Here is a 17,556-nt window from a genome sequence, read left to right on the forward strand (position 1 = left end):
CCCGCTCGGGCCGGCCATGCCGCGGCACAGCGTGGCGGAGGCGAGGCGCTGCGGGGAGCACTTCGTGCAGTTCCTGCGGGACACGGGCCGCGAGCAGGAGAGCCGGCGCGAGGCGCTGCGCACCATCTACACGCAGGAGTTTCGGGCCAGGTGAGAGCCTCGGGCCGGTCCCCCCTCCAGGCGGCCCCGGCAGGAGCTCCCTGTCCCCAGTCTGCGGCATCCAGGCTCCGGACAGCAGCAGCTGCCTCCCCACAGCAGCATCACCCCGTCCCGAGCAGCATCTGGGCCAGCAGCTCTCGGCTCCCGGCCAGCATCACCTGCGTCCCCGGGCAGCATTGCCCCGGCCCGGTGCAGGGCGATGGGACAGCCGGCCAGGGCAGGCCGGGCCTTGGGGCTCTCCTTGGTCGCCGGCAGCGGGGCTGCAGTAGCGCCTGCTCTAAGGGCGGTGAGGAGCCACCTGGGCACCTTAAGCTCTGTCCCCAGGGCTTCCCGCGCTCCGGCAGTGGGATCAGCGCAGTCCACGGGGCTGCCGCTCTCGGCCTGGGCTGCAGACACGGGCAGCACCAGAGCTGGCCCAGCCAGACACAGGCGCTGCTTGCGGGCATGGGAGCTGCCTGYGCAGCTCTGCTGCCACCTCCTTGGGTGCCCAGGCCACCCGCTCCTGCCACCAGCACCCGCCACAGCATCGCAGAGCAGAGCCCCAAGCAGTGTCCCTGCTGTTAATCATTGTCCAAGGCTGGGACAAACAACCAGAAGGTCACAGGGATGAGCCCTGTGTGAGGAAACACCACAGGGAGGCAGCCACCCTGTGCCCTAGAGATTCCTTCTGTCACAGGCTGCCCGTCCTGGGGCCAGGCAGGGACTCAGTRGCACAGCTGGAGAGGCCACTGCACAGCTGGAAGGGCCACATTGTCCTGCAAGGGCCATGTCCCTGCTGGGGCAGCCTCCGAGGATGTGACACTGGGGTGGGAGCAGTGCCAAAGTCCCCATCCTTCATCCCCCTGAGCAGAGGCGACTGGCTAGAGGCCCCTTGCCACCACCCTGCTCCCTGGTGCCACCAGCCTGGCCTTGGCTCGCCCCCCCGACTGAACCCCCCTCTCCTCTTCCCTGCACAGCACTGACACRAAAATGCCCAGTTTCTCCTGCATCCTGTTTGCGCTGAAGGTGACACGCTACGCGCAGGTGCGCGGGGGCTCCGTGCACTTCAAGCAGGTGAGGGAGGGAAGGCCGACGGTGCCAGACCTCATGTGCCCCACACACCCCGTGCACCCCATGCACCCTGCACCAACGCGGCTGCTCCTTGCAGAAGAAGGAGAGAGTGGTGGTCGCCGACCAGTACTGGCGACCCCGAGCGGAGGCAGCACCAGTGGCCCCAGCACCAGTGGCCCCGTCGTCCGCCCCGCAGCSCAGCGCTGTCCCCAAGGGCCGCGCTGCCGAGAGGTAAGAGTGGGGCTGCGCGGGCCAGGGCGGCCGCGGGGCGAAGGCTGAGGCGCCCACGCCCGCAGGGCCGAGTTTGTGCGCAGCAAGCACGGCGTGGAGATCATCTCGGAGCACGACGAGGGCGAGGGCGGCGTGCGCGTGGAGCTGCGCCCCGGCGAGGCGCGCACGGCCGCGCTGCGCGTGCGCAACGGCGGCGGGGCGCCCGCCACGCTGCTGCGCTGCCGCCCGCTCTGCCCGCAGCGCGAGTTCTCCTTCTGGGACGAGCACGGCGTGACGCAGGGCCGGGCCCTGCTGCTGCCGCCGGGTAAGGCCAGGCCGCGTGGCGGGCGCCGCGCCGAGCGCCGCGCGCGCTCACGCTGTCCCCTCGCAGGCGGCTCGCACACGGTGCACGTGCGATGCCTGGCCAGCAGCCACGGCTGCTTCCTGGCCACGCTGGTGTTTGAGTTCAGCGCCGAGTCGGGGGAGCCCTTCACCATCGGGCGCTTCCTGGCCGCCGCCGCCGAGAGCGCCCTGGCCAAGGAGCTGGCGCCCGTGGCRCCCTACGAGCCCTACCAGGCCGGGCTGCGGCGCCCACGCACGGTGCTCACCGAGGAGGGGACGCCCCCCGAGAGGTAGCGCTGGAGCGGGAGCTGCCGCTGCAGCGGTGCCGTTTGGCAGCGCCGGCTGGGGACGCCAGGGCCGGCAGCCCCCGCAGCCCCCCGTGTCCGTGCCCAGCGACCTGCACAACGAGCTGGAGAGGGAGGTCCCGCTGTACGCCTACCCSTACCCCAAGAGCCTCAAGGAGGCCATCGCGCAGGGCCCCGGCGCCAGCCCCAGCTGGGCTGCGACCAGGTGAGCGGGACGATGCCCTTCCCTGCACCGAAGGGGCTGCAGAGSCTCTGCAGCGCCCTGGGCAGCCTCCCCGTCCCTGCAGGTCCTTGCTGGAGGCACCCCTGCAGTCGGACAACTACCAGAAGAAGTTCCAGCTGCTGCTGCACCTGGAGGAGATCCAAATGGAGGTGGACATCCGGCGCTACGACATGCAGGACGTGACCATGGTGCAGGACAGGGCGCTGCTCGTCCTCRACGTGCGTGCGGGGTGCGCGGGGCGGGCGGGACGGCGCGGATGTGCGCGGCGTGACCGGCCACGTGGYGCAGGTGCCTGGCGTGGCCGAGAGCCGCCCGTCAGTGCTGCGGGGCGACCACCTCTTCGCCAGCCTCAGCAGCGAGCGGGAGCAGTCCCCGCTCGTGCTCTACAAGGGCTACGTGCACGCCGTGGAGCTGGAGAAGGTCAAGCTGGGCTTCTCCCCGAGGTGGGCGCCGTGCAGCCCGGCGCGGCGGGTACAGCGTGGCAGCCGCCCCGGCGCTCYGCTCACACCGCTCCCCGCAGGCTGCACAGCAAGTTCCCCAACAACCTGCGGTTCGACGTGACCTTCACCTTCAACCGGCTGCCGCTGCAGGTGCAGCACCGGGCTGCGGCGCTGGCCATGCAGCGCGGCCTGGCCCGCGTCCTCTTCCCCTCGTCCTCGTGCCACCAGTCCCTGCTGGACGGCGCCTTCCAGCCTCGGTGAGTGGCGTCGCGCTGGCGGCGGGTGYGGAGGGGCCGGGCGCGCGGTGCTCCCGCGGCTCCCGCTCTCCAGGTGGTTCGACCAGAAGCTGCAGGATAACGAGGAGCAGCGCCGCGCGGTGACGCACATCGTCGCCGGCACGTCCCGGCCGGCCCCCTACCTCATCTTCGGGCCGCCCGGCACCGGCAAGACGGTCACCATGGTGGAGGCCATCAAGCAGGTGAGGGGCGCTTGCGACGGCCACCACAGCAGCCCCGCGACCCAGCGCCACCGCCGCCTCCTGTCCCGCGTAGGTGTGGACGTGTGTGAAGGGCTCGCGCGTCCTGGCCTGCGCCCCGTCCAACAGCGCCGCCGACCTGCTGTGCCAGCGCCTGCTCCAGGACATGCCGGCCCGGCACGTCTACAGGCTCATGGCCAGTTCCCGGAGCCTCCAGGAGGTGCCCGCAGATATCCGGGTAGGTCTGCGCCCCCGGCCCCACCGCGCGGACGCGGCGCGGCCGTCCCACCCAGCGCCGCCTTTCAGCCCTGCTGCAACTGGGACGAGGGCGAGCGGTGCTACGTGTACCCGAGCAGGACGCGCCTGGCGCAGTACCACGTCCTGGTCACCACGCTGGTGACCGCAGGCAGGTGCGCACGGCTGGGCCGGGAGGGCACGGGGGCCGCGGGGGGCGCACGGGGCCTCGGCCGCTGCCCTCTTGCCCAGGCTGGTGTCGGCCAACTTCCCGGCCGGGCACTTCACGCACGTCTTCATCGATGAGTGCGGCCACGCGGCCGAGCCCGAGAGCGTGGTGGCCGTGGCAGGTGAGGTGTGGCGCGGGGGGCCCGCGCGGCCACGCGGCGCCGCCGCTGAGCCCCGCTCCGCACAGGCCTCCTCGCCGCCATGGACCCCGAGAGCAACCCCGGCGGGGGGCAGCTCGTGCTGGCCGGGGACCCGCAGCAGCTGGGGCCGGTGCTGCGCTCGCCGCTGGCCTCCCAGCACGGCCTGGGTGAGCGGGGCAGGGCTCGGGGCCACGGTGCTGCCGGTGCCACCGCCTGCCCCGTGCTGGCTCTGGGGCTGGCTCTGGCAGTGACGGCGTCCCCACGCAGGCACCTCGCTGCTGGAGCGGCTCATGCGGCACAACCCGCTCTACGCCAAGGTGGACGGTGGCTACAACCCCTGCTTYGTCACCAAGCTGCTCTGGAACTACAGGTGGGCACGGGAGGCGGCGCAGGGAGCCGCGGGGATGGCGCCGCAGCCGCTCGCACGGCCGCCTCCCGCGCAGGTCCCACCCCGCCATCCTCAAGGTGCCCAACGAGCTCTTCTACGAGAGCGAGCTGAAGGCCAGCGGCAGCCCCGAGCAGGACGCGCGGGGCCTCTACTGCGCCTGGCCCGCGCTGCCGCGCCAGGTGAGGCCGGGAGGGCTGCGGGCGGCGCGGGAGGCCGCGCGGGGCCACCGCCTGCCTGCGTCCCCAGGGCTTCCCCGTCGTCTTCCACGGCGTGTGCGGCGAGGACCGGCGCGAGGCCCGCAGCCCCTCCTTCTTCAACACGGCCGAGATCGACGTGCTGCTGCGCTACCTCAAGGAGCTGCTGCGGAGCGGGGCCGAGGGCGGCCGCGCCGCCGCCGCGCCTGCCGACATCGGCGTCATCTCACCCTACCGCAAGCAGGTGAGGCCGGGCGGGAGGGCGCCGTGCCGCTCCGCGCGGCTCCGCGCCGCTCCAACCCGCTCCGCGCAGGTGGAGAAGATCCGGAGAGCTGTCACGGTGCTGGACCAGGAGCTGCGGCAGCTGCCGGACATCAGGATGCTGAAGGTGGGACGGGGGCAGCGCGGGGCGCGGGGGCGCCGGCCGCAGCCTCACGGCGCTGCGCCGCCCAGGTGGGCTCCGTGGAGGAGTTCCAGGGCCAGGAGCGCCGCGTGGTCCTCATCTCCACCGTGCGCAGCTGCAGCGCCTACCTGCGCCTGGACGACACCTTCCAGCTGGGCTTCCTCAAGAACCCCAAGGTAGCGCAGGCGCCGGCGCTGCGCGTCCGCCCCACGGGGACTGCCTCCTTCCCGCTCCACTCTCCCGCAGAGGCTCAACGTGGCCCTCACGCGGGCCAAGGCGCTGCTCATCGTGGTGGGTAACCCGGCCATGCTCAGCAAGGACCCCCACTGGCGCAGGTGAGCCCGGCACGGGCGGCGGGCGCGGGGGCAGCGCGCCGAGGAGCCCCGTGCGCCCGCTCCCTGCGCCGCCAGGTTCCTCACGTACTGCAAGGAGGAGGGCGGCTACACGGGGTACCCCTTCGAGGAGGAAGAGGAGGAGGAGCAGCACGCCGAGGACGCGGGGCTGGCCGCCGAGCTGCGCTCCCTGCGCCTGGGCGAGTAGCCGCCACGCGCACGCGGCCGGGGCCGAGGARGCGACGGCCTCGGAGGGAAAGACACGTGCCTGGACCCCACATCACCGCGCTGCAACCAGACCTGCCACCGGCACCCGCGGCTCCCGCGACAGCCGCCTCCTTTTACAAAGAATGTCAAGTTTTTGCGACACGAGTCGCGGCGGCAGCGGGACAGAGCAGGAGCTCGTCCTGGCCCGCGCTGCCCTCGTGCCCCTGCAATAAAGGTTTAATGACCGCCGGTGCCTCGTGTCTGCTCTGGCCTCCCCTGGCTCCTGCCCTTCTGCAGGGCTCCGGGCGCGGGAGCCGTGCGCCCTGGGCAGAAGGATGCGTGACAGCGGTTCCTGGTCCCCAAGCCCTGTTTATTCTCCCCGTTGCACAGTCTGATTTGCTRGTGTCCAGAGCCATTTGAGCCTGGAGGACACGGGGATTTTGCCCCGCTCGGGGCTGGGCGCAGGCGCCGCGTGGGTGCGTGCAGCCGTGCGTTTCGGCAGCAGCCGCTCCGTGCGGCGGCGGCTCCGAGCGGCTCTGCCCACGCGGACCGGGACGGGAGCAGCGTGGGCGGCTGGTGCACTGCGCTGCACCCGGCTCGTCCGCACCAGGCATCCGCAGGAGCGGCCAGGTCCCGAGCGGCTCCGGGCCCGGCGCCTTGGTGCTGCCGGCGCCGTCCAGCCAGGTCCCCGCCGGGCGTCGTGCGCGGCCGGGGCGCCGCTCACAGCAGCGGGCAGCCCCTGCGCCGCTTGTTCTTCCTGACCTGCAAGCCGGCGCGCGTGGCCATCTCGAAGACCTCCCGCACGCCCTCCTTGGTCTTGGCCGAGCACTCCAGGTAGCCAAAGGCGCTGATCCTGTTGGCCATGTCCCTGCCTTCCTCCGGCTTCACGGGCTCCTGGGAATAGTGAGAGGGGGGTCGGGACGGTGCCCAGGAGCGGGGAGGCAGCCAGAGAACCCGGCGCGTGGCCCTACCTGCTTCATCTTGGCGAGCTCCCGTCGCGTGTGCTCGTCGTGCCGCAGGTCCTTCTTGTTGCCAACCAGGATGATGGGCACGTTGGGGCAGAAGTGCTTCACCTCGGGCGTCCACTTCTCGGGGATGTTCTCTGGGGAGAGAGCGTGGCACCGCTGAGCCCTGGGGCCCCGGCACGCGGCCGCCCCGGCGCCGGCCGGCCCCAGCCCTACCCAGGCTGTCCGGGCTGTCGATGGAGAAGCACATGAGGATGACGTCCGTGTCCGGGTAGGAGAGGGGCCGCAGCCGGTCGTAGTCCTCCTGGCCGGCCGTGTCCCAGAGGGCCAGCTCCACCTAGGAGGGAGCAGCGCCGCCTTTGCAGCCGCCGCGGTGCCCGCGAGGACGCGGGGACGGCCGTGCRCCCCGCCGCAGCGCCGCGGCCCCCGCTACCTGCTTCCCGTCCACCTCGATGTCGGCGATGTAGTTCTCRAAGACRGTGGGCACGTAGACCTCGGGGAACTGGTCCTTGCTGAAGACGATGAGCAGGCAGGTCTTGCCGCAGGCGCCGTCGCCCACGATCACCAGCTTCTTGCGGATGGCTGCCATGGCTGCAGGGCCGCGTTCCTGGCGGCTGCCCGGACAAGCGGAATGTGCAGCACAGCGGATCGCAGCCTCACAGCCACCAGCTCCCTCCCGCCCCGGGGCCTGGCCACCCCACAGTGATCCAGAGCTTTTATGACCCCACTGTCCTCCGCCCAGACCGGTTTGGGTTGGGGTCGTAAATCCCTTGGGGCAGACTCTGTGCTGTCCCATCGCGCTCCAGGCTCTTTAAATGATCCCATCAGCTCCAGGGCTGGTTTCACTTGACTCATCTGAACGCAGCCCGAGTCCCAGGCCCTGGCGGGTGACAAGCTGGCAGCCTTTTAGGGGCCTAACATGTGCTTTCTTATGTCTGCTCGAAGGAGCAAAGCCTCAACAGGCAGCCAAGACACCACCAAAAACAACAGAACTGCTCCCAGGCCTTCTCCAAGCGGCTCCTCTAAAGTCATCGCAGTAAAAATAGCAGCGCCCCGACACGGCCATCGCAGTGTGAGTCGCTCTGGGCTTCATGACTCAAGATATGAAGCTGTTGCTGGGTGGGAAGGGGGAATTCCTCTGGAAACAGGATACATCTCTCATCCCGTTCCTGTTACGGCATCTCAGGAAACGGCAGAGAAGGATGTTAACGCTTCGAGGGGGGTCAAAACCGGGATGGGAACCAGTGTGCGATGCCACAAGGAGCGGCAGAGCCGGGTCCTGCGCGTCCCGGTCCCGCAGGCCTCCTCCCGTGCGCTGCAGGGCCATCGATCCCCTGCCTCCRTCCCGCTTGCCATCGGCTTCCAAAATTACCAGGCACGCAGCACCAGGGATGAGCAAAGCGTCTTTATATATCTGCTGGGAAAGCTGCCCAGAGCTGCTGCCCAGGGCCGGCCACATGCGAAGGACTGGGAAGGAGCAGAACGGGGCTCAGGCTCAAGCGGAGCTCGCAAACTGCGCAGTGGCACCAAGTGGCACAATGGGACAGGGCACAGTGGCACCAAGTGGCACAAAGCAGGACAGTGCCGACTCAGCCGGGGGCAGGAACGGACCCCTGCCCCACGCTGGCTTTGCAAGTGCCTGGTCATCCTACACCTTAGGCAAACACTGCCCGCCTCGAGGAGTCTCCTCACAAGCAGTTTATGTGTCTTTTGTGTCAGGGGTATCCAAAAACACGGGCAAGGTTTTAATGCCATCACCCCACGGCATCAAGAGCTGGCTGCTACACTCCTCRCTTCCCAACAATCCTCCTCTCCACTGCAAACAGCAAGTCACCCGGCAAACCTGGTTCAATAACCCATAACCTTTTGAGACAGGGTGACTTCTAGTTTTCCTAAGTGGAAAACAAGCAAAAAGCTGCATGTGCCAACACSAGAACGCGATTTAAGGTCCAGGAGGCCTCATGCAGCCTCCAACCACAGTCCTCACAACTCAGAACTGAGCGCGAAAGGAAGCTGCTGGGCCGCCAGAGACCCTTGGAAAACAGAAAACAAAACGCAACTGGTAGCAGTGCCGGACAGCTAAACACAGCGCGTCCACCGGCGCCTGGCCTGGCCCGGCCGCCCGAGCGGGCGCTCGGCCGCGGGAACCGCTCGGCCGCGGGCCCCGGTGTCGGGGCAGCTTGGGCAGGCTCCCCGGTGCCGGGATGCTGCGGGCCCCCCGCCGCCAGCCCCCGGCCCGGCCCCGGCCTCCGCGGGGCCGCTCTCCACCCACGTCCAAGCAAACCGGGCCGCTGCCGAGGGAGACGGGGGTGGCGAGAGGGGGCCGCGCGCTGGGGCTCCCGGATACCCACCCGCTGCCGTCCCGCCCGCCCCCGGTGTGCGGCACCGCTCGGTGCCCCCCGCGCCCGGCCCTGACGGGACCCCCGACCGCGCGCGGCCCCCGCGGCCCGCGCTGTCCCGCACCTCGCTCCGGCTCCAGCTCCGGCTCCAGCCCCGGCTCCGCTCTGCGCGGCTCGGGCGGTGCCGCCCGCCGGGGGCGGGTCGGCCCGGGCCGGGAACCGCCCGTCGGTGCCGCCCCGAGGGAGCGGGGCCGGATGCTGCCCGGGCCCGGAGCCAGGGAGGCAGCCCGGGGTCCCGCCGCGAGCCCCGTGCRCCGGGACGGGCCCCGACCCCCCGGTCCTGTCCCGCCTCCCGCAGCCGTCCCCACTCCAAGGAATCGCCTGCCCAGCCACCGCCAGCAGCGGCTTCCCTGTGGAAGTGCCCGGGAAGGGCCCTTCTCCCACTGTGCTGGGCACGGCATGGACATGAGAGGGTCAACCCTCTCCTCGGGAGCCGCCGTCTACTCCATGGGCACCAGCAGCTCCTTGAGTCCAGTAGAGCAGCACGGGCAGTGGGGACAGGGCACGGGCAGCGATGGGACACCAGGCTCCTCCCGATGGGACACCGGGCTCCTCCCGATGGGACACCGGGTTCCTCCGCCGCTCCGGCCCAGGGCGAGTCTCTGAGTCAGCAGCGGGAACGGCAGCTCCAGGCTCTGGCCTGGCCCCAGGCACATGAGCTGCTTCTATTTTAAGGGCTGGGAGGCATTTTTTTTTCTTAATTTGTCAACCTCCAGGCCCAGGGCTGGCTCCAAAGGGAATGTTCCCAAAAGGAAAAAAATGGAAACAGAGAAGAAGCTTTAAAGCAGCCTCTGCCTGTGCTGCCTTGCCTCATCATAGAGCTCCAGCCCGGGACAGTCCAGCCCAYGGGGAGCCAGGGCGCACCTGGGGCTCTGCAAACCCAGCCCTGCTCACACCGAGGGGTGATGCATGAGGGCAGGGTGCCCTGCGCTGGCCCTGGGAGATGGGACAGCCAGGAAGGGCCCTGTCCCCCCTGGAGCTGGGTGCTCTCCAGCTGCAGGCACCGGGTCAGTGCATCCCCCGCTCTGATCCCCTGCCTGGGGGCGGCTGGGGGCAGCCRGCCGTGCAGGGAACCAGCACCTGGGCATCCCGGCAGGAGCCCAGCGAGGCTGGCCCGGCGCAGGGCCCCCAAAGCCCTCAGTGGAGCCTCGTCTGGCCTTGCCCCACACCTCCCTGCCTGCCCCCCGGCGCAGCAGACACCAGCAGCAGACAGGAGCTGCACACATCAGAGCCAGCCGTTCATGTTTTGGTCTCTGTAGAGCATCCTCTTGACCAGCTCCTTGGGCTGGATCCTGCTGGGAAGCTCCAGGTGCGTGAACTCCTTGTGCAGCAGCTCCGGCCTCAGGAAGCCCTGCGGGAGGAGCCTGGGCTCAGTCCTGGCCACATCCCGGCTCCCGGCCTCATAGCCAAGGGTCTAGGGACAGCCGGGCCATGACAAAACAGGGGGAGCTTCTGCACAGAGAGGTTTGGGGAAGAACTAGACCAAAAAGGATCAAAACCACAAAAGGCCAAATTCTAGGACAAGCRGGAATTTGCCAGGGAAGAGCCAGGCCTGCAGAGATCCCTGAGGCTGCAAAGCTCAGTGCAGAAATCTCATCAGCCTGAGGGAAAGCGCCGTGGGGTCTGCGCAGGAGACGGCACCCGGCGGCAGCGGGACGAGGGATGGCCTGAGCACCAGTGCTGCCCAGCAGCAGCACCCAGGCCTGTCCCCATGGGCACCGTGGGGCCACCAACAGGAATGGGGCAGCCGGCAGTGCTGGGAAGTGGCAATGGGGAGAGGAGCAAGGAGGCAGGACCCGCTGGGGCAGCGCGCCCCGACGCCACGCAGCGCAGCAGCAAGCAGGTCCTGCAGGAGAGCATCCTGCTCGCGCCGTCCCTCCGCTCCAGCTCGCTCGGGAATAGCCTGGACAATGACAGCAGCCCTGGTGCTTTTCCAAGCGTGCTCCAGGGCAGGGCGCCCACCCAGCACCGCCTCTGCTGGGCTGCTGCCAGGGGGTCTTCGCACCTGGTAAAATTGTCCTTGTCCGGGACAAGCTGGAGAGGCACATCCAGGACAAAGGCACGGAGACTGCAGTGCCCACGGAGGCCAGCTGTGCACGGAGGCCCGAGGAGGCCGCAGGAATGCCCGCAGGGCCCCCAGGGCCAGCTGCGCGCGGAGGATCCACACAAAGGGCCATGGGGACCCCAAGTCTTTGTGCGCCGAGGCCGCGGGCAGTGCACGCTACCCAGTAGGGTCTCCTCAAGCCAATGCCCACAGAGGCACCGGGGGAACTGCCCAAAAACCTGCAGGGCGTCGGGTGCAACCTGCTGGTGGCCGCTGTGTCACCCATTCATTCATTGCTTCATTGTTCGCCTGGGGATGACACTGGGACACTCTGAGGAGAAACGCATGACCAAGGGTGCTCAAAAAGAAAAGGAGATGGGGGGAGAAAAGTAATAAATAGAATGAAAATAAAATGAAATTAAAATTAAATTAAATTAAAATAATAAAATAAAATTAAAATAATAAAATAAAATAAAATAAAATAAAATAAAATAAAATAAAATAAAATATAAAATAATAAAATAAAATAAAATAAAATAAAATAAAATAAAATAAAATAAAATAAAATAAAATAAAATAAAATAAAATAAAATGGCACCTTTCTACACTTTTCTCCTGGTTCTGGGAGCACGGTGGCTGACAGCAGAGGGCGGCACAGGCCTGTGGCCGAGGTGGCACCAGCGGCGCGTGGCCCTTCCCGGCCGCCTCCACTCTGTGCTGTGGGGTAGCAAGGCCAGGAGCGGGGATACGGGCGAGCTTTCGGTTCCCGAGCGTAACGAGAGGCCGGAGCAAGATTCAGTTCCCTTTCCCATGCCMAGTGCTTGAGTGGAGAAAGGAAATTTAAACTAGCGAAAATAACTCAGCTCCGTTTCAAAGCTCTGGGCTGTGGGGAGTACTTCTAGTCTGGAGTTGGAGTGTTGCATGGGCCGAGGTCCCGGAAGGGATCTGGTCCATGCAGGAGGACATCCAGGGTGGGAAACGCACTCCTCCAACCCAGAGTCTGTGCATGGTTTAAAACATGAGAACAACGGGGTTACCAGCACATCGCTTCATCCCGGGATTCARCCTCATCCCTGGGATCTCGCTTTGTCCTAGAGCCCTTTCCAGCCTYCCCGCATCCCTGCAAAGCCCTCAGTTGTCCCCCGCATCTGGGCAGGCTTTGCTGTCWCCAGGGCGTTCCACCTCCTGCCTTGACGCTCTGATTCTCAGATCATCTTCCCACGCTTCATTTCTTTTTCTTTTTGCCAAGACTTTGCTTGGAAACCCGAGGAYGCTGGAGAGGGCTCCTGGTCCTTGTTCTGACCATAACCCATCCTCAAAAGCAGCAGAGAAACCCCCTCTTTGGGACTCAAGCCCTTGGCATCCCCCAAGGGAGTCACGATTGCTGTCAGGTCTCAGCCTGCCGATTGTGGGGAGAAGCTCTGGCCCAGCCTGCCCTCAAATGACATTTTGCCGCTGCTCTYGCAGCTCTCGCAGCGCGGCGCGGTCGCCCCACGCGCAGCCGCTCTTCTCGTGAAGCCCAACGCCGCCCAGGTCGCTCCGAATCAACTGAAACGGCTGCTCAGCTCTGAAATCCCAGCTTCTGTTTCATTTTTTGGGTACTTAACCCCCTCCTCACTGCAATAAACACTATGATTAAGGATGTGAAAATGTCAYGTGAAGGAAGGGGTGAAAACCCTGAGAAAAAATAGAAGAAACACTTTGAGAGCCTCCCCTTCCAAAAACACCTTGTATTTTCAAGCAGAAGTTGCTAATTTGACTGTTTTTCTCCCCTTCATGCAGTAGAAAGCTCCAGGTGCCCGAAAGCAGCACGTGGCCCCGCTCGCCCGCAGAGCAGGAGCCCAAGCGGCGCTGGGAGCCGCTCCGGGGCTCTCCCGGCTCCGGCACGCCCGGAACTCATCCCCTCGTCCCCTCGTTTAGAAGAGCTCGTGCGCCCKGCAGTGCCGAGGGGTTTTGGCTGTCACCTCGGAGGGGTAAAAACACCCACCGCATCTGCAGCGCTTGCACGGGGCTATCTCGGCAGCGGGGCCCTCCCTGCGGCCAGTTTTCCGGGAAACACGGCCGCAGTTTGCGAGCGGTTACTGGAAGGGTGGGCCGTGCTGGGGCTGCGGCGGCGGCGATAGCAGCTCCCACCGAGGTCCTGGGGACGGGGAACTCAAGGTGGGGACGCAGAGATGTGGCGCCGGAGCCGGCGGCACTGCGGGCAGTTTTGCTTTCGCGTTAAGAGCCGCTTCCCGGAGGGAAAGCGAGAGAGGAGGTTAAATGTGAAACTGGCTCAAAACAGGTCTCGAGCTTTGCAGCCGTTTGGAGCTGCGCTTCCTGCTCGCAGCAGCCCCAAGGAAGAGATGAAAGATGCAGCTGAAGAGAAAGAAAACAAGAAAAAGCGAAACAAACCACTGTAGTTAACGCTTTGCTCCGAGGCAGCCTGCTCCGTGCAGGGCACTTKGAGCAGAGCAACCTGGCAAACAAAACCAGGGTGGTCCTAGAGCTGCAGGCTTGCAGGGCAACCGGCGGACAGGGAGAGGGGCTCCGTGCATGGAGGAGCAGGGAATGATGCGCAAGCCCCGGAGCCCTCGGCCGTGGCAAGGGGAAGAGCCCGGGCCAGGCAGCACTTCAAAACTAACCTTATTAAAACACACGAGAAAAACAAGCAACGCCCCCGCAGCGAGAGCGCTGTGCGAGTTGGGCAACGGGGTTTGACGGTTTGAAGGGCAAGGGAGCTCGGGAGCGACCGACTTCTCGTAATCGGAGCATCGGCTTCCTGTGCTGCGGCGCGGAGGTGGCGCCGGGCCAGCCCCCGGCGCGCGGCGCTCACGGAGCCGGAGCAGCAGGTCCCGGCGTTACCCGAATTTCATGTGGCCGACAACATCCGCCGTTGCGCAAGGCGGCTTTGATGTTTGTTTACGCGCTGCGCCCAGCGCACGCTGCGCGGCGGCCGGGCGCAACCGCCCCTGCGGGAAATGGGAGCGGGAAGGGCTCTGCGCCCCTTTGATCCCTCCCCAGGAGGCTCGTCGGGCACTGGGAGCTGCAGAGCTCAATGGGCGCTGGGGTGACGCTGCTCCTTCCCTAGCCTCACCTCTGCAAACGCCGCCTCGCTCCAGCCCCGGCGCTCGCTCCCGGCGCCGCGGGGGGCCCAGCGCACCCCGCGAGCTTCCCTCTTCCCGCACTATAAAGAGACAGCGCTGTGGGATTGCGTGGTTTGTTTTTATTTAAAACCGCATGTATAAAAAAAATAGGATTTCTGAATTCCCTCTGTACAATATTAACTATTAACAAAAACCCGCTGGCTACACATCGGTTACACGGACAGACTCAACTGCGCAGACAGCCCTGGTCAGCTCCCCCCCAGCACACAGGCGCACAGGACACCCCCAGCCCCCTACGGAGACCCCAGGACAGGCAGAAAACACCACCTGCAAACGGGGACCCGCACGCGGCAGGGAGCAAGAGCAACGAGAACGATTTGCAGACAGCCGGGGAGACATCGAGCAGAAGCAGCTCCCGGTAACGGGGGACGCAGGACGGACACGGTGGGGACACCCCCGCGGGAGGCCCGGGGCTCAGCAGCGGCAGAAGCGAGGCGCAGGTTGGACACCCGCGTGAGTTATAAATAAATAAATAAATTACGCTACCAGATAGGACCTTTCCAAAAAAAAAAAAAAAAAAAAAACAAAAGCCTCCACACAAATTCGTGAAAATAAATTACAAACAAAACAAAAAAAAATGGAAGAAAAAAAAAATAAGGTAACATGTTACCACTATTAACAACTGTACATCAAGCTTTGCTCCTGTATAATTCTGTACACACATTTACAGCTCGGTTGAGTTGCATTGTTTGTGCATTCGTGAGGGCATGGGAAGCAAGGAGCCCAAGAAAGAAACATTCCCGCAGGATGTGAGCTGTCACTTGCTTCGCTCCCGCCTTTCTCCCGAGTGRTTTCCTCTGCAGAAAGGATAAAAGTGGCTCTAGACCCAGGTAAGTTCTTGGGAGAAGCAGCAGTGTAGGAAGGTTCAAGTATTTCCTCCAGCACAGCCCGGATTGCAACGGAAGGCACTCGGTGACAGCGAAGAGGAGACACGCAGACGCAGTACTTGCCCTCCCAACATCCCTGGAACAGTTTTCACTGGTTGAAGCTTTTCTGATCTTCTCCGATCCTCTCACAGTCCCAAATTCAACAGGCCTGGGACACTCGCCTGAGCACCCATAAAACCAAACTTGCCAGAAGTTGACTGGCAAGACATAAAGGCAGGCAGGACCATTCAGTGTGAGTCCTGGACAACTGGAGTGGGTTGCAGCCACCAGTTCTTGAACGGCTGACTCTCCGGGATGAGATATAGATGCTCCCATACGACAATCCTCACTCAGTGCTACAGTCATGAAGAAGAAATCTCTTTTGTTTTTGTTTCGTTTAGTCTGGTTGTTTTTCTTGTTTGATTTTTTTTTTGTAGGGTTCTTTTGTTCTTTTCTTTTTTGTTTGTTTTTACAGCCCAAGTTATTTGCTGGACTCCTGGAGCAGACTGTGCAGGTGGATCTCTGCCGTCTGCTGTGCTAGGTGGACACCTTGCATCCACGAGTGGTTTAAAATGTCTTCGAAAGACGGCCTGTCCGAGGGTCGCAAGGACAGACACCACTTGATGAGATGCTGGCACTCTGGGAAACAGAAACCAAGAGCCATTCCAGGCGAGCTGAGACTCCACGGACCAGTGTTCCATGTCACTGCCCCCGTTATCCCCACTGCGCTCACGGCTGCTCCCAACACCCAAATCACCCATTACCAGCCCGTAAGAGCCGGACACTTGCAGCACCATCTGCTAACGCGTGATATTCCTTAAAAAAATAAGCACCATGTGCCCACCTGGAGAGACCCTGTGCCGGAAGAACACCTGGCCGCGCACAATCTCCTCGTCGTGCTCGAAGGGGATGTCGCCGCACACCATGTCGTAGAGCAGCACGCCCAGGGACCACACGGCCGCCGAGCGCCCGTGGTAGCGGTGGTAGCGGATCCACTCGGGAGGGCTRTACACCCTGGTGCCTGCACGGGGCACGGCCGTTAAGGCAAACGTCGCGGCGCCCGTTGGGCGAACGCCACGGGAATAACGGCGTGGAAAAAGCCGGCACGGCTTTTTCCACGCCGTTATTCCCGTGGCGTTCGCCCAACGGCTTTTTCCACGCCGTTATTCCCGTGGCGTTCGCCCAACGGGCGCCACAAGGCTTGCATCGCGCCCATGGGGACCCTTGCCGCGCATCCCGTGCATGGGGTGGGGGGACAAGGGGGGGACCCCGGTGCCACCCGCCACCACGTGACTCTTGTTTACAAACTTTGGGTTGTAGAACGAAGCCGCCGGTACCGGCAGGGGGCGGCACCGGCGCGGGGAAGGCCCCGGCGCCCCGACCGTTACATGCAAAGCCTGGGAACACCCACGGCAGCGGGGAAAACCCCACCCCTCCCACGGCAAAAATACGAGAAACCCAGAAAAAAAACCAAAAAATTGAAAAATGCCAGGCAAAGAGAAACCCAGAAATATATAATTAAAAAAAAAAAAAAAAATGCCAGGCAAATGAGCAGCAGCCAAGCCCTGCCCGACGCCAACCAGCCCCGCGCTCAGGTGTTGCAACAACCCCCTGGGGGGGGKTTGTTCCTGCAGGGTTGTCTCTACACCCCCCGAAAAATAACAATAAAGAAGCAGGTTGAGGGTCTGCGCTGGGCTGCCAAGCATCGGGCATCAGCTCCCGTTCCGCAACGCGCAGTATCGTGACAAAACAGAACCCGATAACCATAATAAATAAAATGAAAACTTTGCGGCACGGCAGAATTCCGCACCCTCCCCAAACGCCCCTCCGAGCACGGGACTGTGCTCACCGTCAAAATCCGTGTAGACCGTGTCCTTGAGGAGGGCGCCGGAGCCGAAGTCGATGAGCTTGAGCTCGCCCGTGGCCAGGTCCACGAGGATGTTCTCGTCCTTGATGTCGCGGTGCAGGACGCCGCAGCTGTGGCAGTGCCGCACGGCCTCGAGCACCTGCGCGAAGAGGCCGCGCGCCAGCTCCTCGGGCAGCGCGCCGCGCTCCGTGATGAAGTCGAAGAGGTCCTGCCCGCGCTCGGGCCGCTCCAGCACCAGCACGAAGCTGTCGGGCCGCTCGAACCAGTCGAGGAGGCGGATGACGCCGCGGAAGCCCGAGCCCACCTTCTTGAGCAGCAGGATCTCCATGGGCACGCGGGTGCCGCCGGGCTGCGGGTGACGAGGGGGGGTCAGCGCCAGCGACCCGGTGCGTGCACCCATCCCAGGCTGGGGACCCCATACTCACCAGTTCGCCCCACTCCGAGATGCGGTCGCGTGCCACGTGCTTGATGGCCACCTGCACGGCAAAGGGGCGGCGGGGTGAGCGCGGGGCCTGCCCGGGCGCCCCGGTTTTCCGCCACCCCAGTCCCGCTCTTACCGGGGCGCTGTCGGAGAGGCGGACGCCCGAGTAGACGGAGCCGAAGCCGCCGCTGCCCAGGAGCGGGCCCACCTGGTAGAGCTTCTCCAGCGGCTCCTTCTCCTTGCCTGCGGGCGAGGCAGCGCCCTGAGCCCCTGCACGCCGGCACCGACCGCCCCGCCGGGCGGCGCCGAACCGGGCCGAACCGGAGCGAACCGCGCCGGAGCGGAGCGAGGCCGGCCTCACCTGGCTGCAGCTTGGCCGCGTGCAGCTCCCCGCCGGGCGCCGCCGGCCGCAGATGGGCCAGCGAGTTGATCTTGGAGAGCAGCATCCCGGCGGCCGGAGGCGGCACCGCCCGAAGCGGAGCGGGCGCCAGCGGAGCGGCCCCGGCGGGCGGGCGGCC

General features: G+C 65.1%; 3 protein-coding genes across 3 annotated transcripts; 1 reads left to right on the plus strand and 2 right to left on the minus strand.

Annotated features, from left to right (window-relative positions):
• The first annotated feature begins 16 nt into the window (after window positions 1-16).
• Window positions 17-5,331, plus strand: MOV10 (Mov10 RISC complex RNA helicase). The gene is made up of 21 exons (XM_026036054.1): window positions 17-150; window positions 1,116-1,212; window positions 1,307-1,440; window positions 1,506-1,744; window positions 1,811-2,051; window positions 2,155-2,271; window positions 2,354-2,507; window positions 2,578-2,732; window positions 2,810-2,986; window positions 3,060-3,207; window positions 3,281-3,442; window positions 3,511-3,614; window positions 3,691-3,788; window positions 3,854-3,973; window positions 4,074-4,176; window positions 4,250-4,373; window positions 4,441-4,632; window positions 4,702-4,776; window positions 4,842-4,967; window positions 5,038-5,126; window positions 5,202-5,331. The coding sequence occupies exons 1-21, from the start codon at window positions 17-19 to the stop codon at window positions 5,329-5,331; spliced, it is 2,919 nt and encodes a 972-aa protein (XP_025891839.1).
• A 701-nt stretch (window positions 5,332-6,032) lies between these two features.
• RHOC (ras homolog family member C) lies at window positions 6,033-8,773 on the minus strand. Its single transcript, XM_026036085.1, has 5 exons — window positions 8,759-8,773; window positions 6,729-6,909; window positions 6,512-6,632; window positions 6,302-6,432; window positions 6,033-6,224 (listed from the first exon to the last, which is right to left on the minus strand). The coding sequence occupies exons 2-5, from the start codon at window positions 6,882-6,884 to the stop codon at window positions 6,051-6,053; spliced, it is 582 nt and encodes a 193-aa protein (XP_025891870.1). The 5' UTR covers window positions 6,885-6,909; window positions 8,759-8,773; the 3' UTR covers window positions 6,033-6,050.
• A 6,432-nt stretch (window positions 8,774-15,205) lies between these two features.
• Window positions 15,206-17,484, minus strand: PIM1 (Pim-1 proto-oncogene, serine/threonine kinase). Its single transcript, XM_026036098.1, has 6 exons — window positions 17,400-17,484; window positions 17,175-17,281; window positions 17,043-17,093; window positions 16,600-16,966; window positions 15,595-15,771; window positions 15,206-15,389 (listed from the first exon to the last, which is right to left on the minus strand). Exons 1-6 carry the CDS (start codon window positions 17,482-17,484, stop codon window positions 15,232-15,234), a joined length of 945 nt encoding a protein of 314 aa, XP_025891883.1. The 3' UTR covers window positions 15,206-15,231.
• Window positions 17,485-17,556: the final 72 nt, after the last annotated feature.

This window comes from Nothoprocta perdicaria, unplaced genomic scaffold (assembly GCF_003342845.1).
Source record: "Nothoprocta perdicaria isolate Ctin4 unplaced genomic scaffold, notPer1 scaffold_170, whole genome shotgun sequence".
NCBI lineage: Eukaryota > Metazoa > Chordata > Aves > Tinamiformes > Tinamidae > Nothoprocta > Nothoprocta perdicaria.